The 26846-nt window shown below is 46.8% G+C and overlaps 1 protein-coding gene across 1 annotated transcript; it reads left to right on the forward strand.

Annotated features, from left to right (window-relative positions):
* The first annotated feature begins 7982 nt into the window (after nt 1–7982).
* slc25a32a (solute carrier family 25 member 32a) lies at nt 7983–26472 on the forward strand. Its single transcript, XM_066673767.1, has 7 exons — nt 7983–8312; nt 11616–11766; nt 14862–14947; nt 16838–16992; nt 20145–20258; nt 21236–21381; nt 22430–26472. The coding sequence occupies exons 1-7, from the start codon at nt 8126–8128 to the stop codon at nt 22554–22556; spliced, it is 966 nt and encodes a 321-aa protein (XP_066529864.1). The 5' UTR covers nt 7983–8125; the 3' UTR covers nt 22557–26472.
* Nucleotides 26473–26846: the final 374 nt, after the last annotated feature.

Here is a 26846-nt window from a genome sequence, read left to right on the forward strand (position 1 = left end):
CCGGGTGACTGTCTGCGAGGAGTGTGGTGTGTTCTCCCTGTGTCTGCGTGGGTTTCCTCCGGGTGACTGTCTGCGAGGAGTGTGGTGTGTTCTCCCTGTGTCTGCGTGGGTTTCCTCCGGGTGACTGTCTGCGAGGAGTGTGGTGTGTTCTCCCTGTGTCTGCGTGGGTTTCCTCCGGGTGACTGTCTGCGAGGAGTGTGGTGTGTTCTCCCTGTGTCTGCGTGGGTTTCCTCCGGGTGACTGTCTGCGAGGAGTGTGGTGTGTTCTCCCTGTGTCTGCGTGGGTTTCCTCCGGGTGACTGTCTGTGAGGAGTGTGGTGTGTTCTCCCTGTGTCTGCGTGGGTTTCCTCCGGGTGACTGTCTGTGAGGAGTGTGGTGTGTTCTCCCTGTGTCTGCGTGGGTTTCCTCCGGGTGACTGTCTGTGAGGAGTGTGGTGTGTTTTCTCTGTGTCTGCGTGGGTTTCCTCCAGGTGACTGTCTGTTAGGTATGTGGTGTGTTCTGATTGTGTCTGTGTGGGCTTCCTCCGGGTGACTGTCTGTGAGGAGTGTGGTGTGTTCTCCCTGTGTCTGCATGGGTTTCCTCCGGGTGACTGTCTGTGAGGAGTGTGGTGTGTTCTCCCTGTGTCTGCGTGGGTTTCCTCCGGGTGACTGTCTGTGAGGAGTGTGGTGTGTGTTCTCCCTGTGTCTGCGTGGGTTTCCTCCGGGTGACTGTCCGTGAGGAGTGTGGTGTGTTCTCCCTGTGTCTGCGTGGGTTTCCTCCGGGTGACTGTCTGTGAGGAGTGTGGTGTGTGTTCTCCCTGTGTCTGCGTGGGTTTCCTCCGGGTGACTGTCCGTGAGGAGTGTTGTGTGTTCTCCCTGTGTCTGCGTGGGTTTCCTCCGGGTGACTGTCTGTGAGGAGTGTGATGTGTGTTCTCCCTGTGTCTGCGTGGGTTTCCTCCGGGTGACTGTCCGTGAGGAGTGTGGTGTGTTCTCCCTGTGTCTGCGTGGGTTTCCTCCGGGTGACTGTCTGTGAGGAGTGTGGTGTGTGTTCTCCCTGTGTCTGCGTGGGTTTCCTCCGGGTGACTGTCCGTGAGGAGTGTGGTGTGTTCTCCCTGTGTCTGCGTGGGTTTCCTCCGGGTGACTGTCTGTGAGGAGTGTGGTGTGTTCTCCCTGTGTCTGCGTGGGTTTCCTCTGGGTGACTGTCTGTGAGGAGTGTGGTGTGTTTTCTCTGTGTCTGCGTGCGTTTCCTCCGGGTGACTGTCTGTGAGGAGTGTGGTGTGTTCTCCCTGTGTCTATGTGGGTTTCCTCCGGGTGACTGTCTGTGAGGAGTGTGGTGTGTTCTCCCTGTGTCTGCGTGGGTTTCCTCCAGGTGACTGTCTGTGAGGAGTGTGGTGTGTTCTCCCTGTGTCTATGTGGGTTTCCTCCGGGTGACTGTCTGTGAGGAGTGTGGTGTGTTCTCCCTGTGTCTGCGTGGGTTTCCTCCGGGTGACTGTCTGTGAGGAGTGTGGTGTGTTCTCCCTGTGTCTGCGTGGGTTTCCTCCGGGTGACTGTCTGTGAGGAGTGTGGTGTGTTTTCTCTGTGTCTGCGTGGGTTTCCTCCGGGTGACTGTCTGTGAGGTGTGTGGTGTGTTCTGATTGTGTCTGTGTGGGTTTCCTCCGGGTGACTGTCTGTGAGGAGTGTGGTGTGTTCTCCCTGTGTCTGCGTGGGTTTCCTCCGGGTGACTGTCTGTGAGGAGTGTGGTGTGTTCTCCCTGTGTCTGCGTGGGTTTCCTCTGGGTGACTGTCTGTGAGGAGTGTGGTGTGTTCTCCCTGTGTCTGCCTGGGTTTCCTCCGGGTGACTTTCTGTGAGGAGTGTGGTGTGTTCTCCCTGTGTCTGCGTGGGTTTCCTCCGGGTGACTGTCTGTGAGGAGTGTGGTGTGTTCTCCCTGTGTCTGCCTGGGTTTCCTCCGGGTGACTGTCTGTGAGGAGTGTGGTGTGTTCTCCCTGTGTCTGCGTGGGTTTCCTCTGGGTGACTGTCTGTGAGGAGTGTGGTGTGTTCTCCCTGTGTCTGCGTGGGTTTCCTCCGGGTGACTGTCTGCGAGGAGTGTGGTGTGTTCTCCCGGTGTCTGCGTGGGTTTCCTCCGGGTGACTGTCTGCGAGGAGTGTGGTGTGTTCTCCCTGTGTCTGCGTGGGTTTCCTCCGGGTGACTGTCTGCGAGGAGTGTGGTGTGTTCTCCCGGTGTCTGCGTGGGTTTCCTCCGGGTGACTGTCTGCGAGGAGTGTGGTGTGTTCTCCCTGTGTCTGCGTGGGTTTCCTCCGGGTGACTGTCTGCGAGGAGTGTGGTGTGTTCTCCCTGTGTCTGCGTGGGTTTCCTCCGGGTGACTGTCTGCGAGGAGTGTGGTGTGTTCTCCCTGTGTCTGCGTGGGTTTCCTCCGGGTGACTGTCTGCGAGGAGTGTGGTGTGTTCTCCCGGTGTCTGCGTGGGTTTCCTCCGGGTGACTGTCTGCGAGGAGTGTGGTGTGTTCTCCCTGTGTCTGCGTGGGTTTCCTCCGGGTGACTGTCTGCGAGGAGTGTGGTGTGTTCTCCCTGTGTCTGCGTGGGTTTCCTCCGGGTGACTGTCTGCGAGGAGTGTGGTGTGTTCTCCCTGTGTCTGCGTGGGTTTCCTCCGGGTGACTGTCTGCGAGGAGTGTGGTGTGTTCTCCCTGTGTCTGCGTGGGTTTCCTCCAGGTGACTGTCTGCGAGGAGTGTGGTGTGTTCTCCCTGTGTCTGCGTGGGTTTCCTCCGGGTGACTGTCTGCGAGGAGTGTGGTGTGTTCTCCCTGTGTCTGCGTGGGTTTCCTCCGGGTGACTGTCTGCGAGGAGTGTGGTGTGTTCTCCCTGTGTCTGCGTGGGTTTCCTCCGGGTGACTGTCTGTGAGGAGTGTGGTGTGTTCTCCCTGTATCTGTGTGGGTTTCCTATATATAGGAACCTATATATATAGGTTATACCTAAATAAAGATAGTGAAGGATTCAGTGCTCTGTGAAAGAATGCATGGACAAACAGTGAAACAGTTTCAGAGAATCCAGAGAAATCTCTATATGCCTGAGACATGGCTCAAAACCAGTGCTGGCTGTGGTCATCTAGCCCTCAGACAACTCTGAATTAAAAACCGACAGGTTTCTGTCTGAACACTTCCCAAAACTGCTGTCTGTGAACACAGTTCATCATCGCATCCACAAAAACACAAAAATTCAAAGACAAAACCAGATACAAACAGGATACATAAACACCGCCGCCTTCTCTAGACATGTAGGAGGAGAAGGCAAACTGCCCACATCTGCCACATCAGCTGAGAGACACCTGTGTTGTCTTGCACAGTGAGCAGCTGCCCACCCAGCTGTGCTGTATAGGACTCCCAGTCTAGAAGGATCCCCGGTCTCGGACGACGGAGGCATGACTGTGTATCAAATCCACAATCTCCTGAAGTTGCTGCACCACTCAGGATCCCTCAGTGATGTAGAGGTGTGGCTACAAACTTCCTTGAGAAACTCCAGCCCCAGAGAAAATAGAGGCTGTAATGAAGGTAACAGCAGGACTGGTGTGGGACGCTCAGCGGAGTGCACTCAATTATATACACATTCACTCACTCACATATACACTCTCTCACACATACTACTCTCACCCTCACTAACACATACATATTCACTCATTCACATACTCTCTCACACATACTACTCTCACCCTCACTAACACATATATACTCACTCATTCACATACTCTCTTACACATACTACTCTCACCCTCACTAACACATATATATTCACTCATTCACATACTCTCTCACACATACACACTCTCACCCTCACTAACACATACATATTCACTCATTCACATACTCTCTCACACATACTACTCTCACCCTCACTAACACATACATATTCACTCATTCACATACTCTCTCACACATACTACTCTCACCCTCACTAACACATATATATTCACTCATTCACATACTCTCTCACACATACACACGCTCACCCTCACTAACACATACATATTCACTCATTCACATAATATCACACATACACTCTCACACTCACTAACACATACATATTCACTTATTCACATTCTCTCTCACACATACACACTCTTACTACCACATACATGTTTACTCATTCACAAACTCTCTCACACATACACACTCTCACACTAACTAACATACATATTCACTCATTCACATACTCTCTCAAACACACACACACACTCACTTATGATTTTCCTCTGTCTGAACTCTGTGTCGGTACTGACCACTGCACACCGGGAACTCCCCACAGGACAGAGTTCTCAAATCCTTCCACTGACTATTTCTCCTGATTCACACATCAACTACAGGAAATGACCCTTCACTCACTGCCTGGTATACACCCCACCCCACCCCACCCTCAACAGGGGGCGCTGTAACCAGTAACTGTCACTAACTTCACCAGTCAGTGGTTGTAATCTTGTGGCTGTTGAGAGGACTTGACCCAGCTACTTCTGTGTTTTCTGATCATGGAAACAGGGCGAGACGACTATGGATTGCTGGGGATGGCTCGCCCTGAGACCATGTAATAACAATAAAAAGAAAATGAAGAACAAAACATGAGGTAAAGAACAAGAAGAAAAAGAAAACAAAAAAATTAAAGATAATGAAAATAAGAAATTAGAAAAGAAATAATAGTAATAAAAGTTATAAAAGTAAAAGAAAAGCAGGAGAAGAAGAATAAGAAAAGAGACGAAAAGCAGCGGCAGAGGAAGAAGATCTTCTCCATGTGCTGGAATATTTCCCCTGGTTTTACCCACTCCTCTTCCTCAGGGAGAACCGAGATGGAAGTAGGTCTCCTACTGCCACCTAGTGTTGAACTGAAGGACATCGCTTTGTCCATTTCTGAGAAAAAATGATTCATCAGTTTATTACATAAGGAAAGGGTCAAAGCAGCCCTGTCTTTCATCTGGACTCAGAGGTGGACGGTGGGGGACATACCCGAGGTCATCCAGCAGCTTTGGGGAGAAGGTTCTCCATCCTCTGTCCCATAAAGTGTTCCTTAAGAGAAGACTCAGAGGAGCACCGTCCCAGCACTCGCCCTATATCACACTGGGCTGTTTACTGTTGTTGTTTGTTGTTGTTGCTGTGTTGTAGTGTAGTTATGTGTTGTTTGTACTGTGCTCGGTGTACTACTCCTATAAAAAACATCACTCAAACCTAAAGTGAACTGTGAACCAGCTCAAACACACACTCACTCACACACTCACCCAGTCACTCACACACACTCACACCTGTGGACCAGTGTCACACACTCACCCAGTCACTCACACACACTCACACCTGTGGACCGGTGTCACACACTCACCCAGTCACTCCAAATCACACCTGTGGCAAGTTTCACACACTCACCCAGTCACTCACACACTCACAACTGTGGACAGTGTCACACACTCACCCAGTCACTCACACACTCACGCAGTCACTCACACACTCACACCTGTGGACCGGTGTCACACACTCACCCAGTCACTCCAAATCACACCTGTGGCAAGTTTCACACACTCACCCAGTCACTCACACACTCACAACTGTGGACAGTGTCACACACTCACCCAGTCACTCACACACTCACGCAGTCACTCACACACTCACACCTGTGGACCGGTGTCACACACTCACCCAGTCACTCACACACACTCACACATGTGGACCGGTGTCACACACTCACCCAGTCACTCACACACTCACCCAGTCACTCACACACTCACAACTGTGGACAGTGTCACACACTCACCCAGTCACTCACACACTCACCCAGTCACTCACACACACTCACACCTGTGGACCGGTGTCACACACTCACCCAGTCACTCACACACTCACACATGTGGACCGGTGTCACACACTCACCCAGTCACTCACACACTCACCCAGTCACTCACACTTACGCCTGTGGCAAGTTTCACACACTCACCCAGTCACTCACACACTCACAACTGTGGACAGTGTCACACACTCACCCAGTCACTCACACACTCACCCAGTCACTCACACACACTCACACATGTGGACCGGTGTCACACACTCACCCAGTCACTCACACACTCACCCAGTCACTCACACTCACGCCTGTGGCAAGTTTCACACACTCACCCAGTCACTCACACACACTCACACCTGTGGACCGGTGTCACACGCTCACCCAGTCACTCACACACTCACCCAGTCACTCACACTCACGCCTGTGGCAAGTTTCACACACTCACCCAGTCACTCTCACACACTCACACCTGTGGCAAGTTTCACACACTCACCCAGTCACTCACACACTCACACCTGTGGACAGTTTCACACAGTCACTCACACCTGTGACACACTCAGGCCAGCTCTACGGGTCCGCGGGATCGTTTCAGAGCCAGTGGAGGTCAGTGTAGTCTCTGAAGACAGATGAGGAGGACCCCGGGCTGAACATGTGATGCACTCCAAGAACAGGGAAGTGTGTTAGTTTCACTGTCTGTGTCACATGCTCCTGCACTGCACACACTCCATGTCCCCAGTGTATAGTAGACCCCACTTTAGTAAGTACACTACTACAGTTCCCCTACAAGTCTACCCCGCGCTGTACCGAGGGTGGGCCAGTTCTGTACAAAAGCCCCTCTGTGCTGAGTGAGCTGAGGAGGAGGACCAGAGAAATGCAAGCTGTTAATCTGCAACTCTGCCCAGACAGAAAAGAGGAAGCATCCCTTTTTATACACTGACCAGCCACAAGATTAAACCACTGCTTCGTGAATAGATCTGATGATCTGTGTATAGCAGCCTGTGAGAAGTGGAGGGTCCGTTCTTGTAGCTGATGATGGAAGCAGGAGAAATGGTTGATGTAAGGAGCTGAGGCACTTTGTCGATCAAAATTGCTCTGCACTGCATTGTAGATCTACAATCACGTCATGTCAGTGTCACTGCAGCACTGAGAATGATCCACCACTGACCATTGAGGAAGAGGGTGAAAGGGGGACAAAGTATGCAGAGCAACAAGTGGACTACAGCGTGTACCTGTAGAACTACAGAGTGCTCCTGTGTTGTCAGTGGAGCTGAGAGAATGGACAGTGAGTGCAGACACAAAGAGGTGGTCATAAAGTCATGGCTGATGGCTATGGTTATAGTCAGAGTGTGTATTTACTGGGTGAACATTATATTCACACACACACACACCACATTACTCCTGCACCGCTGGTTAGCGTCGGTTTTAATGTCTTTTTGCTCTGAGGCGTTTTACACATTGTGTAATCCACCCCGCACCCAACCTCCATCCGGGTTCTCTCTCGTGTTTATGTTTTGGTGGAAACGGTGCACTGTCTCTTTAACTCTGCAGTCTTTCATTTCCCACTCGTTTTGGGGAAAGTCCCGCCTTCCTGCGCTGTGATTGGCTGGGGAGTCTTCACACCTGCGCTGTGATTGGACAGGGCTCACAGAGGCCTTGAAAAACAACGTAATGTTGTTTTCTATTTGTGACGGAGTGTAATACCTGGCCTCTCTCGTTTCAGAACGACCGTTGGAAAACAACCGTCTCCGACCGATCTGTGACATCATTTCCGACGGTGTGAGAAGATCCTGTGTTGTTTTGTTGCTTCGTTGACACGTTTTAATGCACATACAATGCTGTTTAAATATTAAGCTGTTTATGTGTTCAATTTTTGTATATTTTTATATATTTTTTCCAACCTGTTTAATTAATATTATAAATATTATCAACTTATCTTTGCAGAAAAAATGCTATATTTAAATGCGTTCTCTGAGAAGGAAGTTTACATTACAGTTACAGTCTGTAACTGTGGAACTACAGAGTCCTCCTGTGTGGTCAGTAGCTTGCCAAGTGTTATATCAATTTCAAAGGAACCTCTAAACCGTCGCACAAACAAACACATAAATCAATCAACAAATAAACAAGAAGCAGCCAATCCCAGCGCGGGTGGGCGTGGCCTGCCGGAATACGGGTGCGATAAAGATAAGCCCTGCGCCCTTGTTGTTATTCAGCTCAGTGCAGAAAGTGTGCTTGTGTGGAGGTCATGCAGCAACGGTGAGTCGTCACACTCTACACCGAGTTTAGAGGCCGATCCCCGGCTCTGAGGATGAGTTTATAGCGCGGTGCCGTCGGAAATTCCACCGCGGAGATGAGCGCGGCTCCGCGGCAACAGCAGCAGCGGGCTCTCTGCGCTCCTGACCCGGACCCCGTCGCTCCCCCGCCGGCCAGCCTCCTCAAGTACATCCGCTACGAGAACCTGGCCGCGGGGCTCAGCGGGGGTGTCATCGCCACTCTGGTGCTGCACCCCCTCGACCTGATCAAGATCCGATTCGCAGGTAAAGACTCCCCACTCGGACTCTCGGCTACTCCTGACCTACTTCTGTGTTTACCACGAGTCTCACACTAACACCCGCACGCTTTGTCCAGACTTAGTCCAGAGCCTTTGGGGTGGTTCCCCAGACTGGGATTAAGCCTAGGCCTGGACCTGGGCTACACGACCTTTTGTATTGCGATTTTTCTGGGAAACCACCCCCTGATGATTCTCTTAGGCCAGACTTGCACCGTGTGTTGAATCCTGTGCTTGGTTCTTGGGTGTGCGGTATAAGACTGGACCATCTGGTTTATAGTCTTTGGATCACAGTTTGGGACTCTGTGTGTAGACCATGGGACTGTGGGCTTGGATGTGACTTTGAGCCAGATTTGGGACTTACTCTCTCTGGGCTTGAATCTTAGCTTTGGATCATAGTTGTGAGGTTTAGGCTTGAGCTGTGTTCTTGGAGTGAATTCTTGGGCTGTAACCCAGAGCCCCTCACTGTATTGTGGGCCTGTAGGGGAGGAATGGTTAGTGTTTTTCCCCAGCACACCCTCATTCCTGAACCACGCTCCATGGCCAGGTTTGGTGTTGTGCCTGGTATGAGACTAGTGGCTGTTATGTAAAAGCAGGGGTGTGTGTGTGTGTGTGTGTGTGTGTGTGTGTGTGTGTGTGTGTGTGTGTGTGTGTGTGTGTGAGGACTGTAGGTGTGTGTGAGCAGTGCAGCTGGTCCCAGGCCCTGTTTGGTTTGTGTACATGATTTCCACAGAAATATAATCTATTACATCAACACAGTCTCTGCCAAAGACGGTGAAGTCCAGGGCAGACGTTTTGTTGGTGTAATATATAACATTAAAGTGGACTTAATGGACACGTTGGAGTCAGGTCCAGTTCAGCTCATTTCACAAGCGTCACTGGCCCTCCCCGCTGAGAACCTAGAAGGTACATTTATTTGGCTTGGCTGATTTACACCTTACAGTCCACTACACTACACTCTGGTACTGTACACTACATTACTGTACAGTGTACAACAATACAGTACACTACATTACTGTACACTTTAGTACAGCACACAACAGTACTGTACAGTGCAAAACCATACTGTACACTTTAGTACAGTACACAACAGCACTGTACAGTGCAAAACCATACTGTACACTTTAGTACAGTACACAACAGCACTGTACAGTGCAAAACCATACTGTACACTTTAGTACAGTACACAACAGTACTGTACAGTGCACAGCAATACAGTACACTACATTACTGTACACTTTAGTACAGCACACAACAGTACTGTACAGTGCAAAACCATACTGTACACTTTAGTACAGTACACAACAGTACTGTACAGTGCACAACCATACTGTACACTTTAGTACAGTACACAACAGCACTGTACAGTGCAAAACCATACTGTACACTTTAGTACAGTACACAACAGTACTGTACAGTGCACAACAATACAGTACACTACATTACTGTACACTTTAGTACAGCACACAACAGTACTGTACACTATACTGTAGTACAGTACACTACATTACTGTACACTTTAGTACAGCACACAACAGTACTGTACAGTGCAAAACCATACTGTACACTTTAGTATAGTACACAACCATACTGTACACTTTAGTACAGTACACAACAGTACTGTACAGTGCACAACAATACAGTACACTACATTACTGTACACTTTAGTACAGCACACAACAGTACTGTACACTATACTGTAGTACAGTACACTACATTACTGTACAGTGCACAACAATACAATACACTTCACTGTAGTAGAGTAAACTACAGTGCTGTACACTACACTATAGTACAATACACTACAGTGCACATAAGTACACAACACTATGGTATTGTACACTAAATTACTGTACAGTGCACAGCAGTACTGTACACTACACTGTAGTAAACTACAGTACTGTACAGTGCACAACAATACTGTACACTACACTAGCAGAGTATACTACATTATTGTACAGTACACTACAGTATAGCACACAACGGTACTGTACACTATACTATATTACAGTACACTACAATGCACATCAATACTCCTCACTATACTGTAGTACAGTACACTACAGTGCACACTCGCACTGCACACTACACTATAGTACATCACACTACTGTACACAAGTACTGTACACTTTAGTACGCAACAGTACAGTACACTATAGTACACAAAATTACTGTACACTTTAGTACGCTACAGTACATTACACAACAGTACTGTACACTACAACGCACATCAATACTCCTCACTACATTCTAGTACAGTACACTACAGTGCACACCTGCACAGTACACTACTAAAATATAGTACAATAATGTACACTATAGTACACAACAGTGCTGTGCACTATACTATGGTACAGTACACTACAACACACATCAATACTCCTCACTACACTATAGTACAATACACTACAGTGCACATCAGTACTGTACACTACACTATGGTACAGTATACTACATTACTGTACAGTACAAAACAATACTGTACACTACACTGTAGTAGACTACAGTAATGTACACCACACTATAGTACAGTACACTACAATGCACATTAATACTCCTCACTGCACTGGAGTACAGTACACAACAGTAATGTACACTATAGTAAATTTCAGTAGAGGACATTACAGTACCCTACAGTATTGGATAGTGCACTGCATTTCAGTACAGCACACTACATTATAGTACAGTGCAATACAGTACAGTACACAGCTCAGTTTAATACTCTTCACTTATTCTGTAACTGCACTTTACAGCTTCTGTATTTTATATTCTAATTTATTGTTTTTCTTTTATTGTTTTACACTGTGCTATTTTATTAATTTATTTATTAATTATTTATAATTGTAATTAACAGTGCAAAAGCCTTTCTGATCTCAGGAAGATTATAAAATATCTTTGGTTTTATTCAGTTTAATTCTGTCTTTTCTTTTATTGCACATTTTTATTTGTATTAATCATTTTTAATTGCTTTTAAATAGTTTTAAATATCTTTTAAATATTAACTTCTACTGCAGTTTTCCGCACTGTTTTGTAAAGAACAGTACAGAATTATGATATCAATAATATGGATTGATGATCAGTTATGGCATGTTATATAACAGTAACTGAAAGGAGCAGTGATATTTAAACCCATTTGAAACACTGCACAGTGGCTACCATTAACTCCTTACACACATTCTCTTTTATTTAGTAGAATACTGCTAGAAAACCAGTATAAACCCTGGAGGTTTGATTGTAATTCACAGTGACTCTCTCTCTCTCTCTCTCTCTCTCTCTCTCTCTCTCTCTGCAGTGAGCGATGGACTGAAGGTCAGGCCGCAGTATGAAGGAATACTGCACTGTATGAGGAGTATCTGGCAGGTGGAGGGGATCAGGGGTCTGTACCAAGGCGTGACCCCCAATATCTGGGGGACCGGAGCCTCCTGGGGGCTGTACTTCCTGTTGTAAGTGTCTCATTTCTGAGGTGTTGTTAATGTCCCAAAGCTGTTCAGTGAGGATAAAGGTGGTCTGCACCTGTTCACGTCAATGGACCAAAAATATACACACACCAACCATAACATTAAAGCCTCCTTCTTGTTTTTACACTCATTCTGTACGGGGCACGGTGGCTTGGTGGTTAGCACGTTCGCCTCCCAGCGCTGGGATCTTGGGTTCAAGTCCCATCTGGGTGGAGTTTCCATGTTCTCCCCGTGTCTGCGTGGGTTTCCTCCGGGGGCTCTGGTTTCCTCCCACAGTCCAAAAACATGGAGGGTAGGTGAATTGGCTTCTCTAATAACTGTCCTGGTGTGTGAATGAATGTCTGTATGTGTGAGCCCAGATATGGATTGGCGCTGTGTCCTGGGTTAAACCCTAGTGCCCGATGCAGTCCTCCAGGTGGACGGTCGTTTCTGGTTGAGAGTACGCTGTGCGCGTTTGGCTGCCGCTTCTCGCCAGTGTGTGTGAATTGAGTGTTCTGAGCAGTGTAGATTGTAAAGCGTCCTTGGGTGTCTAGAAAGGCGCTATATAAGTGTAACAATAATAATTCTCTTTTTCACTAGCTCCACTGTGTGTTAGTGTGTGTTGTGCTGGTGTAGAGTGGCTCAGACACAGCAGTGCTGCTGGAGTTTTTAAACCCCTCAGTGTCTGGACTGAGAACAGTCCACCGACCAAAAACATCCAGCCGACAGCGTCCTGTGTCACTGATGAAGGACTAGAGGACGAGCGACACACACTGTGCAGCGACAGATGAGCTACTGTCTCTGACTCTACATCTACAAGGTGGACCAACGAGGGAGGAGCGTCTCACAGAGTGGACAGAGAGTGGACACAGGGTTTAAAAACTCCAGCAGCAGTGCTTCATTAATCCTCTCTTGTGTTCATAGAGGGGGCTGGACTCCAAAACCACTGGTTTTTAGACACTTCCCTAAAAGTGATGTGTCCCAATGTTTCAGATTATGAAATGTAAGACCGCAGGAATTTCAAAACATGCCTTAACACCGACTAAACCCTGAGGCACAGAAAGAGGGCAGTTTATGTCAGGATTCAGCAGAGAACCACTGATATGTGATTTAAATAGTTACAGCCTTTAAACATTTATATTCACCCACTCTCAGCAAAACCTATAGAGGAGAGTTTAATAAACCACCTCCTGTGCAATACACTGCATGTCCAAACATTTGTGGACAGGCCAGAGAAAGCCCAGTAGGGTATAAAGCCCCCAGGCATTTGGAGTTGTGTTATTATCAGTGATGGAGCTCCATCCAGAACCTCTGGGATGAGCTGGAGTGGTGTTTGTACAAAGAATGTAGGTCTTTCACAGTGTACAGTCCATAACACTGTGGAGGATTCAGGGAACCCAGGGAAATCTCTGTCAGTGTAGGGCAAGGCCGGACTTTTGTATGAGCCCTCAGACAGTACGGCAAGAGATATGGTCAAATATAGCCATATGGACCTGGGAGTACTTCAAAAAATCTATGTCACTTAAAGGGAACATAGACGACTTTGGAGAAGTACCGTTCTCACAGGAAACACACTCCCCCATGGTGTGTTTTCATTCAGAAGTGCTGCATCTTTGTAAGGTTGAGTACGAAATAGGACTGTTGAACCCAGTGTGTATTAACGTTAACCGACTGCAGCCCGGTGTTAGACTTAATCTCCAAGGTGAGTTGTGTGGTTGTTCAGTTGCTATGACGATCAAACTTGTGTGTGTGTTGCAAATGCAGGTCCCTTGGTCCAAGCTTCAAAATACTATTCTGTGGCCTCAAAATACTATATAGTGGCCACGAATTGCTGAATAAACCCACCATGTCACTTTAGGGGCTCCATAATTTTGTATCTAGTTTTTTTCCCTATTTACAGAGCCAGTGCTGCGTACAAACACAGGAGCTTTTTCCAACTTGCAAACAGAGTGGAGAGCAACAAGGAGAGCAAAGGAAACATTCTCCGAATTCTGTAAAAAAAAAAAGTGTTTTTTTGATGTACATCACCTTTATTATGATCCAATGCTGCTTCAAGAAATTCAGTATGCAAATCTATTGTGAAATGAAATGAAATGTGCAATTATTTGTCATTGTACAGTGAACACACACACACTCTAGTGCACTAGGGGCTGTGAGCACTCACCCAGAGCAGCGAGCAGCCATCCCCGGTGCCCAGGGAGTGTTTGGAGGTTCAGTGTCTTGCTCAAGGGCACTTCAGCCGTGGATGTTCCTGTGGGTCCTGGGGATCGAACCAGCGACCTCCCGGTACCAAGCCCGGTCTCTAAACATTAGGCCAAGGCTGTTCTTCATAGCTTCGCCCTCTTTCCAAGCCAAACGGCCATGGAGAACCCTGTCTGAGGGGAAGGAACCAAGCTCAAGGACCACACCATATATCAACATTATGCAGAAACACTTTTGAGTTTCCTGGGCCTGAGCTCTACTCCAATAATAGGAGAGACAGTTCAAAAAGAAAAGAAACAACATGCCAAACTGTCAACAGCAAAAAAGGGGCAGAAGCCAACATCTGAAATGTTATTGATGGGCATCAGTGAGTTAGGTTTGTGGGGTATGTCTGAGGTTATCGTTTATATGAAGATAACATTATGTAACACACACACACTTGGAGTGTTGGGCCACCACCTCAGCCCCCGGGGAGCAGTTGGGGGTAGGGGACTTGCTCAACATCACTTCAGCAGTGTGAGAGGTTCCTGCTGGTCAGAGCGACTATACAAGCGCTGGTTCCAGTCCCAGGTCCGTTTCTCAAACCACAGCTGCCCCCTAAAAGCCTGGGATCCTTCTGATCATAGAGCACGGGTCTTAAAACCTGCAGAAATATCTCTCTGTTTCCAGAGGTCACTCCACTGAACAAACACATTACATTTACATCAAGACAAGGCCGGTTTATTTACAGAGCACCTTTCACACACAACGGCAACGTCCAGTACTTTACAGGAACAAACAGAACCTTAATCATGAACATGCTGTAATTATTCACAATTAAAATGAATGGAAATAAATAACGATATATGGTTATTATATATTATATAACTAATAATGTGTGTGTGTGTGTGTGTGTGCAGTTACAATGCGATTAAAGCCTACACTCAGGAGGGTCGCGAGGCTGAGCTCAGTGCAGTAGAACACCTGGTCTCCGCAGCAGAAGCAGGTCAGTGTGTGTGTGTGTGTGAGTGAGAGAGAGACTATATGCTTCATCCACTACTCTAAACCAAACACACACACACACCACATGTACCCCCCCACACACACCCCCACCCCACCACAACAATGAAGACTCATCACAGAGAACCACAGGTTGTTCAGAAGCTGTTGTCATATTCAGAAAAAGCTAAATCTGTTGTAAATATACTTTACACTGTCCTCATGATTTAATATTAATAATAATATGAATAGATGGTGCTTTTAGTCTTACACTGGAGCTGTGAGGCTGATATAATGACACAGATATTTCATCTGTGCACTCAACCGTTGTATATTCATAGAAAGGCCACTGCGCCCAGTGCCCTCTGTTCCCTAGAGGGGTATAAAGCCCCCAGCATTGGGCGGTGGAGCAGTGGAACTGTGCTCTCTGGAGTGATGGGGCTCCATCCAGAACCAGTCACCCGACATCAGCTCCTGACCTCGCTGATGTTTATCCGGCTGAATGCCGTCCAATCCTCACAGAAATGTTCCAAAAGCTAGTGTAAGGCCCCTGCTGTGTCTGGTCCACTCGGACCATCTGTCCCTGCTCTGTGGGGGGTCCTGAGCGCTGAAGAACAGGGTGACACCGGTGGTCTCGTCCCAGACACACTTTAGCCGCACAGCTCCAGTATGACACTAAATCCTAAGCTGTTTGTTTACTGAGTCAGAGTCAGTTTCACAAATCATGACACACTGAGCCAAGCCATACTACACACACACACACACACAAAAAAGTGTGGGCACCCCGGTCAGACCCATAAACACATTCTGTACAGGGCACCATCTTCAGCATGGCATTGGTCTGCACTCTTTATATTCATTTGCATAAAAGTAAAGGTAATTAGCCCAAATTGGCCCAAAGTCCAAAGAACGTGGGTGGGGCTTTTTTCAATTGTAGATGCCCCCTTTAAGCCCTCCATGTCTCCCCATGGATTCTCTGCAACCAGAGTTGGGGTCGCTAGGTCTGCGGGGGTCTCGGTGTCCGATACTGGAGGAGGAACAGGACGTGGGGATTGGAATTCTGAATCACTTGATCACTGCGTGGATCTGGAGCCCACCAACCCACACACTGTGAAACAAGACCCTCCCAATCAGTTTCCTGCTCGCTGCCTAAATCTGAAAACACAGGATAAAACGAGTCGTTCTGATTCTATTCCGCTTTTTACGTCAAGTACAGAGACTTTATAATGGCCCCGCCCCCTCCTCTGAGTCTGTCCAATCACAGCGCTCGACCGGTGTTTATGTGAGAGCGCACAGACGAGGTTAAACTCGGCAAAAGAGACACAACGAGCGCGGAGAAATAAGAGCAAGGAGGTAAAACAGCTAAAAACCAGAGCTTCTGCTCCTCGCTCCTCACTGCTGTGCACTCGGGGTCGGGGTGAACAGAGAGCGGCTCATTATCATTTAAAGGAACAGGTGCTGAAAGTGGACGTTCAGAACAGGGGCTGTTTACACAGGGGGAGAACACTGCTGTGGGGTTTGGACCAAAGCTGGTCACAGACGTTTCATTAAGAAACAGAACTGTGTTCCACTGTGGAGAAGAGAGTGGAGTGATTCATAAGACATTGTCTTTTACTTCAAAGCAAATTAAAATATAGAATTAGAACAAAAAATAAAAATAACGTTTCCTAACTAATGACAGTGAAACTGTCTCACCTCAGTGACACCTCAGCCACTTGTTTACTCTGAGAGTGTCCACAGCAGTGGGACTGGGGGGGGTGTCCAGACTCTTGCACAACACACAAACACACACACACACACCCCCAGGTTGGTGGACAGTGAGCTGAGCTCTGTGAGAGTGTTGCTGACCTTGTGTGGGACCCTGTTGGCTCCATGTTGGCTGTTCCTGCGTTTCCAGGCGTTCTGACGCTCTGCTTGACCAACCCCGTGTGGGTCACTAAGACGCGGCTGGTGCTGCAGTACAGTGCAGAGCCGGACGCGAGGCAGTACGCAGGAATGCTGGACGCCCTCGTGAAAATATACCGTCACGAGGGTATCCCAGGATTATACAGGGTACATCTACACATTTCAAACTAACCTCCACTGCTCTCTTTCCTATCTGTCCTCTCCTCTGTCCCTGTCGTGCCACGCTTCTGGACTCCAGCACTCAGGGACACTCTGATTGATTAGACCCTGCTCGGGAAACACCTGCTCCAGCTGCATAACGGTCTACATAACTGGCTTTTTCCAAAATGCAAATCAGTAGGGTATTAGTCAGTATAGTCTGGGCATTGTCTCTTGAACGCATGGATTGTCCGCGTCAGACGCGTTGCCACCTACAGGAAGTACTCGGTTTGGTTTAGGCGAGGGGTGTTGGTGAGCGCGGATGGATGATGGACAGATGTCATGGGTCCTTGGGTCTCAGCCTGACTTGAGCTAGTCCATAAAAAGATATAGTCCTTCCACAACGTCCATCTAATATATGTATCACTGGCCACAACCAGATGGCGTCACGTGTACAACCGCAAACGTCTCCATGAAAAGAAGCAGTAAGTCCGATGGACGTTCATCTTTTAATCGTCTCTGTGCTCACTGGGAGGTTCATGATAGAAACGTCATCATCGCTCGAGCCCACTTCTCAGTGAACACACACCGGTTCCGCTGGACATTAGCCGGACTCTGTATTTAATGAGCTAAAAGGTGAAGCCTGTTTAAGGTCCAGTAACGCTGATTAACACATTTGGGTTCTCACACACAGCTCCTCCAGCTCGTGTCAGGGGGAGTTCAGGTTCTCACAGGGTCTTAATTAGAAGAAGGTTTGAGCAAAAGAAGTGGTCCCTTCACATAAGCTAATGCTAAAGCTATCTCTGGAGCTCTGTTGAGTTCATGTGTCCTGTGGACTAATGGGTTTTAAAGCGTATTTGTTTAGATTATAATCGTAATTTAACAGTTAAGAGAATTCAGAATAACAGTTTATTTAATTGAATAAAATGACCACAGTTACCATAATATGACCAAAGTGCAGGATAACGTATGAATTATACATTACACAAAAATGCTTTACTTATTTGTACAATATGTTGAGCAAATATTTGTTTTCTAAAATGTTCTTAGTCGTCTCAAAGTCTTTCTGTCAGTGAGTCCGCCCCTGACCAGCCTCGGGTGTGTGGAGGCGAACGTGTGCTTCCTTTGAGACATGCGAAGCCAATCCACTGCTTCTTTTCAAACTGCTATTAACTCAGTGTCACTGAATAGTTTAACACAGAGGAGGAGAAGGCAAACTGCCCGGACCTGTCACATCAGCCGACAGATTCCCAATGCTAGCTAGCGCTGTGAGCAGATTAATGTAATCTTAATGTAAAAATACTACCTAGTGCTACTGTTATAAACTAATGACTAAATCTCCTAACTCCACACTGGGCAAAGCTAGCTGTGGTGTTTGGGGAGGTGTCCGGGCTCATGGTGTCGGTTCAGGGCATCGGCGTTAGCTTGTGTGTCCACAGTGAATGACCTCGATATTCAGATGTATCCGGTTTGGAACAGGGCCACTGAGCACAGGGTGCGATGGCAGGGATTTTAAAGAAAACCCATTCATTTCCCTCAAAGAGAAATCTGGCTTTGAGCCGGAACTCCGAACACAGGAGAGACACTGATGAGTGAATAAGTTCAGGGGCCTGTTACAGGAGACCGAGCAGAGTGGAGGTCTCTGGGTCTGGAGCTCAGAAGCACTGCTGTAGAGAGTCAGATCACATATCAGTCAAGTGTAGACTCTGTTTACTCTTCTGTTCTTTTCTACAGGGTTCCTCCTGTTTATTACTCTTTAAAAGCTGTGTGTTCTTCACTGTATCACTAGGGGGCTCCAGGGTCCTATAAATGAAGCAGTCGTCAGCAGAGGTTTGGGTGCCACTGGTCAAACAGTGATATATATATTTACTGAACAATTGTAAGATATACATCTAATTTTGTCGGACCTTTTTGTTGCAGGTTATTTTATGAAATAGGTTTAAAAATATATATAAATTACCACAAGTTTGACTTTTCAGTCGAATTTAATGAAGAAATGTAGGAGACATGAGCGAGAAAGAAAGAAGAGAAGAGAGTAAGAGACAAGAGGGAAACAGGGTACAGAATGAGAAAGAGAAGAGAGGCAGGAGAAAAGAAGGGAGAGAGAAAGTAAGACCAAGAGAAGAGGCAGGGGAGAAGAGATACAAGAGCAAATCAGACAGAAAGATACCAACAGAGAAGAGATAAAGGGAGAGAAGGAGAGATGTGACAAAGATAAAGAGAAAAAAGAAAGCAAGGAGAGAGACAGCGTGAGAAATAGGGAGATCTCACCTAAGCACACAGTTTGACCAGTGTTGCCCAAACCTCAGCACATGACTCTGCGAGACACTGCTAGGTTTTGTTTAAGTGTTTCCTCACTCCTCTGTGAAAGTGTTGTTAAAGATGTAAACCCACCTAAGGACCCAGAGCCTGAAACTGGACCCTCAGTAATCAGACATTAGAATAACAGTGTGTTTAAAGTAGCTGTGTATTACGACTGAGTTTTAGGGCCACAGCATTGGGGGTAAAAAATATTTTGAAAATAATGTCTGAAAAATTCTGAGAATCAAGTCAGAATATTTTACTGCACGTGTAATGATGCAGACACAAGCCTCTGCGGTGTAACGGAGGAACGCAGTATTATTAGTACTTAAGCTAAATCTATTTTAAAGAACCCGTTTATTCAGAGGAGGGTGTGTAGTTTTACAGGATACTGTTAGAACGATGATGGATCCAGAGGAAGAGGAACTCCAGCGCCCCCATGAGGCCCCATCTGGTTACGGCTTATGGACTCGTACAGTAAACTAAAGCCTTATGCATCGCAGTCAGGGTCTGCACTGACGGGGTTGAGTCGTTATGTCGTGTGGATGGAAGTGTTTAATAAATAATTCTGTTCACTCTTCACTGCTTCTGTCTAAATATTATAATAAATAACAGTCCAAACAGTGTTTCTCTAAATTTTTTTTTTCCCTCAGAATTCTGACTTTATTCTCAGAATATTTATGATTATTTTTATTATTATTATTAACATTTTTGTTCAATGCCAAGGCCCTTAAACTGTGTCGTAGTATATCTCTAAAGCAGCAGGACTCTTATTGTGTAGATCAGACCTGTGCTGTGCTGTGCTGTGTTGTCCTGTGCGGAGCAGCCTGAAGCTCACTGCGCTGTGTTGATTACGGCAGGGCTTTGTGCCAGGGCTGCTGGGCACCACCCAGGCCGCCCTGCAGTTCATGACCTACGAAGGGTTAAAGAGGGAGCAGAACAGATATAAGGAGATGCCTTCAGAAGCTCTGCTGGTGAGACCTAACCACAAACGACACACCACCTGGCCTGTAAAAGGCTGCACGCTAGACGTTGGAACACCGCTGTGAGGATTTGATGGCATTCAGCCGCATACACGTTAGTGACCCACGCCAACTCATCCCACACACACAGTTCCACCGCTCCACAGTCCAACACCGGGGGGCTTTTATCCCCTCTAGCCCATGGTTGGCATTGGGCATGGCGAGATTAGAGTCAAGAGCAAGCTCTACTGGCAGGGATGTTATAAGGGGTATCCACATACTTTTGGACAACTAAACAAATGAAATATTCTCAGTGTTGAAGCATAAACAGCAGCAAAGATGTAAGAGAGTGGTCAGGGGGTGTTAAAGACAAACAGCATGCCATCACACTCCGGGTTATTCCAGAGCTGATCAGATCTGCGGTGTGGAATTACCCAGAACAGGGTGGAATCCAGATGTTTGTCCTGAAAAACATCCGGCCAGAGGTTTCCTTTCACCCTCCGTGGTTTAGCTGTGGTGAGATGTGACCTGGTATCTCTTCTGTTTACACTCCGTTGGTACACTACGTGCCCCCCTCCCTTTACTACTAGTAAATTGAACCGTTTAAGGTCCACCCAGTTGTACACCCATGGTTTGTCCACAGACATTCACTGGCCAGTAGACTGAGACACTGTGGAGCAGCTGTACATGAGCCTGAAGTCACCATGCCTGGTCCCAAATGTTGGATATGGGCTGTGGAGGTGTGGAGCTGTCTTGTGGATGGCCAGTTGATGTAATGGAGCTCCACCAAGACCTGTGCAGTGAGTTGGAGTGGTGAGAGTGACCCAGAACTAATCCTCCATAATCAGGACCTGACCTCAGTAATGCTCGTGTGCAATCAGATCCTCACAGAAGTGTTCCAACATCCAGCAGCAAGGAGGTAAACATCTAAGTATAGGTCACAATTTCAAATGCTGGATGAGCAGGTGTCCTCTCTCTCTGTCCTCCAGTCTCCTTTGGAGTACATCGTCATGGCAGCCGTCTCCAAAATAGTTGCCGTGGCAACAACCTATCCATACCAGGTGGTGAGAGCTCGGCTCCAGGACCAGCACAACAACTACAGCGGCATCGCTGATGTCATCAGGAGAACCTGGAGGTACAAACGAAACTAATTTAATCAATGGTTGCTAAGGTGTTTCAGGTGGTCCCTAAAGATCAGGTGGATGCCAAGGCAACCAAGGTAGTTGCAGTTAAGGTGTTTCTCACTGGTTGCTATGGTTTCCCAGGTTGTTGCGAGGGTGATTGTGAAGGTGTTTTACCTGGATACTATGGTTCTGATGGGTGCGTAGGTGTCCCTGGGTGTGCAGACATTTAACTCCTCAATGACATTGCTTCGCAGCCACACAAATAGACTCCCCAATGTATCGGTCAGGTCTCAGTGCACATCTGCCACAGCTTTTCCATACATATGTAGCTCAATTTATCCCCAGCACCGTCATTTAGTGTCATTACCCCTCCTGCAGATCTGGCATCCTTCACGTTTACAGACGATGAACCCGAGCACACCATCTAAACTGAGACTCCTTTAATCACAGAGCAGTGGCAAATCTCTTGGATTTTACCAAGGGATTTAGACCCTTACCGTCCTTTTAAATACGTTTCTGAGTTAAAGAACGGATTAAACCAGAACTGAGGTGGGTTTAATTCCATGATAATTGGCCCAAAACATTAACAGCTCACCTGCATTCTCCACCTGCCAAACCCACCCATCAGCTCACGATCCAACCCACACATTAGCTAAGACTCCCTTAATCCCACAATGCTAAACATTACTTTAAAAACTGCTGCTAACACAATGTCACTGGAGCTCCACACCCTTGACCTGCTCAGCTCTGTTGTGTTAGCCAGCATTCGTAGCATCGTAGTGAATGATGTGGGAGAGGAAAGGCTGCTCTACACACACAGACAGAGCGAGAGGACTGTTAAAAGGAGATAACATTCTTTCATGGTTTGACGGGGTAAAACTGATGAGAACGTCCTTTAAGGTAGTTCCATGTTTAAGGTGGATTGTAGTGGTGTGTTATTCAGGGGTGTGATGGACAGAATCATTACCAGGCTTTTGATCGTTGTGGCAGGAGTTTGAAATGTAAATGAAGTGTGGTTTATGAGCAGGTAATTAATTTGTATGTGTGTGTGCTTTGCAGGAACGAGGGAGTGGAGGGTTTTTATAAAGGCATGGTGCCCAACCTGGTGCGAGTCATTCCAGCCTGCTGCATCACGTTCCTCGTCTACGAGAACGTCTCTCGCTTTCTTCTGGGACAGTACCACTGAACCTCATGCTCAGCCGCACAACCAAAAACGCCAGAACCAGCCAGCAATTAGATCGCAAACAGAAAAGCCAGAAAACAGACAGAATCAGACAGAAACAGCCATAATCAGACCACAAACAGCCATAATCAGACCACAAACAGCCAGAATAAGACAGAATCAGACCGTAAACAGTCAGAATCAGACAGAAACAACCAGAATCAGACCACAAACAGCCAGAATCAGACCGCAAACAGCCAGAATCAGACCACAAACAGCCAGAATAAGACAGAATCAGACCGCAAACAGTCAGAATCAGACAGAAACAACCAGAATCAGACCACAAACAGCCAGAATCAGACCGCAAACAGCCAGAATCAGACCGCAAACAGCCAGAATCAGACCGCAAACAGCCAGAATCTGACAGAAACAACCAGAATCAGACAGAAACAGCCATAATCAGACCGCAAACAGCCAGAATCAGACCGCAAACAGCCAGAATCAGACCGTAAACAGCCAGAATCAGACCGCAAACGGCCAGAATAAGACAGTATCTCATCGCAAAAAGCCATAATCAGACTGCAAACAGCCAGAATCAGACAGAAACAGCCAGAATCAGACCGCAAACAGCCATATTCAGACAGAAACAACCAGAATCAGACCGCAAACAGCCAGAATCAGACAGAAACAGCCATAATCAGACCGCAAACAGCCAGAATCTGACAGAAACAACCAGAATCAGACAGAAACAGCCATAATCAGACCGCAAACAGCCATAATCAGACCGAAACAGCCAGAATCAGACCGTAATCAGACAGAAACAGCCAGAATCAGACCGCAAACGGCCAGAATAAGACAGTATCTCATCGCAAAAAGCCATAATCAGACTGCAAACAGCCAGAATCAGACCGCAAATAGCCAGAATCAGACAGAAACAGCCAGAATCAGACCGCAAATAGCCAGAATCAGACAGAAACAGCCAGAATCAGACTGCAAACAGCCAGAATAAGACAGAATCAGACCGCAAACAGCCAGAAACAGACAGAATCAGCCAGAATCCGACAGAATCAGGCCGCAAACAGCCAGAATCAATCAAAACAGAAATTAAATTAGCTAACAAACGGACAGAAACAGCCAGAAACTTAGAGAAAACTGCAAGAATCAGCTGGCAAACAAGGAAAAAACAAGGAAACAGCAGAATATCCAGCTAAAAACAGCCTGAAAACATCATGAAAAAGCCAGAAACAGAGGGCAACGGTGGAAAAATAGAAACAGCAAAAGCTGCAAGAAAACTATCGGGAACAGCCCATAAACAGGCATAAATTCATAAACAGCTGACAAACAGACCAAATCGAGCTGCAACAGCCAAAACCTGTCACTGGAGGAACATTTGTTCTGTCTGAGCTACCACAGATCCAGCCCCACCCCCCGCTCCCCCAGACCCCTAGAAACTCTGCTACTCAGAATATCTGCTGAAGGGAAACTCCAACCTATAGGAACAGGGTGGGCTTGCCCTGAAGCAAGAGAGTGCCGGACCTGTGCTAGTGCAAGCAGACAAGTGCTCCCCCATGACAAAAACAGCCAACGCCAGTCAGAAACAGCTGAAAACAAACCCCAGAGTAACATCCAGAAAAACAAGTGTTTTAGAGGGGTCAGGTGTTTAAAATCCCGCTAACTCCCGTGTGTTAGCATGTTTGCGCACAAATAAGGTGCTTGCACTGGAGCGTATAGCTAGTTAGCTTTATCTTCTGTTGCGCTTAACTTTCTCAAACTTGTCTCAAAGGCCATTCAGGTCAGAGGAGTGTGTGTGTGTGTGAGTGAGAGTGAGTGTGTTGTTCACAGTTGCAGATATTAGACCATCACCGAAAACTCGCTTGTGAGTATTAACCTGCAGCAGGAGGGTTCCACGATTCGGTTTAATAGAGATACACTCAAAGCTGTTCTGTAACTGTCACGGGGGGGACCCAGACTCTCAGTCTCCAACTCGAGGGACATCCATCAATCTCCAAGAGACATTCACTTATTAAAGAAACCTCATTTAATTCCTAGCTATTACAATCCTCAGGTTATAGCAATCCCCTACAATAATCCAGAATAATACCTTTGGCTGCGTTCACATTACAAGGCTAAAGTGACTTTGAATCTGAATTATTATTTTTTTTTGGCCTTATTGTGATTCATCTGATGTTTTCATGGCTGTGTAGATGTGTCAAATCAGATCAGATGCGTGTCGGATTCACGAATGTGAACAGTCAGGTCAGATTTCTTGCGTCTTTTTGCCTGTACACAAGCGCCTGGAGCTTTCACCACCGCAAAACAAAATGGAGGAGAGTCTCGTGTGCACAACTGAGGCGATGTGCGTAAACGTATCAGTGTGCACACGTGTGCCGTTTCAGAAGCTAATTCGTTCACGTCACGGACAGATACAGGTCACTTACGTTTATGAACCGACAAAACCTCTGCATCCCTTCAAAGCAAAAAGAAAAATGAGGATTGTAATGTGAACGTAGCGTTTGTAAAAGTCACAGTTTAGTACTGGATTCAGACCGTGGATTAGTGACCCCTAGTGTTTAAGTGTTTAAGTCTCCAGGAGATTATATGAACACCGTCCCTTTCAGCGAGGGTTGTCCTCTCTCTGTATGTCTCCGTGTCCCTGTACACGTCATGTCAAATCAGCCCAAAGTGGCTAGAGGATGAACTTAATGACCCCATGAGGTTGAACATAAATGTGTTTCCACTATGAAGCTGGACCACAGCTTACGGAGCGCGCTCAGTGGAACGATCCTGAGCGGCAGCGAAGAACGGACAGTCTTTAAGAGGGAAGATAAGACTTAAACGAGCCAAATATATCTGGATTACGCACAAACGGGACTGTTTTAACCCTCAGGACGTCCACAGCTGCTGTTCAGCCATGTGACTTCTGTATAATTACATTGCTTGTGCTATGCTTATGTAATTATATAGTATGTAAATGCATAGCTATGTAATCACACATATACATTCTATTTAAATTCTGCATTGAATTGGGTCTGCACTTGTACACTTGGGAGAAATGTCAGTGAACCCTGTGTCCACTCTCTGTCCACTCTGTGAGACACTCCTCCCTCGTTGGTCCACCTTGTAGATGTAGAGTCAGAGACAGTAGCTCATCTGTCGCTGCACAGTGTGTGTCGCTCGTCCTCTAGTCCTTCATCAGTGACACAGGACGCTGTCGGCTGGATGTTTTTGGTCGGTGGACTGTTCTCAGTCCAGACACTGAGGGGTTTAAAAACTCCAGCTGTGAGTGCTGTGTCTGATCCACTCTACACCAGCACAACACACACTAACACACCACCACCACGTCAGTGTCACTGCAGCGCTGAGAATGATCTGTGGGGGTCCCATTTCATCCGTTGAGTGTGAAAAGGGGCTAAATAAGTATGCAGAGCAACAGATGAGCTACAGTGTGCACCTGTCTGGTCAGTGGAGCTGAGTGAATGTAGAAATAAAATGGTGGGTTTAACTCGTATAGGAGAGTTACATTTAAATTAGAGTGACACTCTGAGGGTTAAAACCGGCCATGGGTTGGACGTCTACGCTGATGTAGAGTGAGAGAAAGAAAGAGCTCTGTGTGGTCAACATTGTAAAAGTTATTTTGAATGGCAGACAATGTTAACCCTGTCCTTCCCACAGTCCAATCCTTCTTCAGTGGCATTGCATACATATATATTGGTGTGTGCTCCTTATAGATTCCACGCTAATCCAGTGTGTGTTTCAGTCTGTCGGCTTATGCGTGTGTATGTGTGTAAATAAGTGTGTGTCAGTTGGTGTTTGCCAACCATATTGGCTCATTTCCCAGTTTGTCAGATTGAAAACCTTGTATCTTGATCAATGCACAAATCAAACTCAGGAGAGCTGAAATCTATACACGTCATTTTTACACAAATAATAAACCAGTCAAAAAGGCTGTTGGTGTTATGATATCTTTATTTCTGGAGTTTTCTGAACAGGCAAAATCCACTGAAGCTAAGCAGGTCTGGGTTTGGTCAGTACTTGGCTGGGATGGGTGACTGCTGGAGGGGTGGTGGAGAGGCCAACACTGGGTAGAGATGAAGGGTGTAGTGTTATTATGATCCTGTAGTAGGGCTGGGCGATACGGCCATAATTTATATCACAATATAGTTCTTAATTTCCTTCAATGAGATATCATTCCGATATGGATAGGAACAGCATAAAATCCATTGGAAAACATCCAAGAACAAAGAAACATGACATCACCATCAAACAACAACCTCTAGGCTTTGTCAATATTTAGATTTTTAAACTCGGAGTTCT

This window comes from Hoplias malabaricus, chromosome 6 (assembly GCF_029633855.1).
Source record: "Hoplias malabaricus isolate fHopMal1 chromosome 6, fHopMal1.hap1, whole genome shotgun sequence".
Lineage (NCBI taxonomy): Eukaryota > Metazoa > Chordata > Actinopteri > Characiformes > Erythrinidae > Hoplias > Hoplias malabaricus.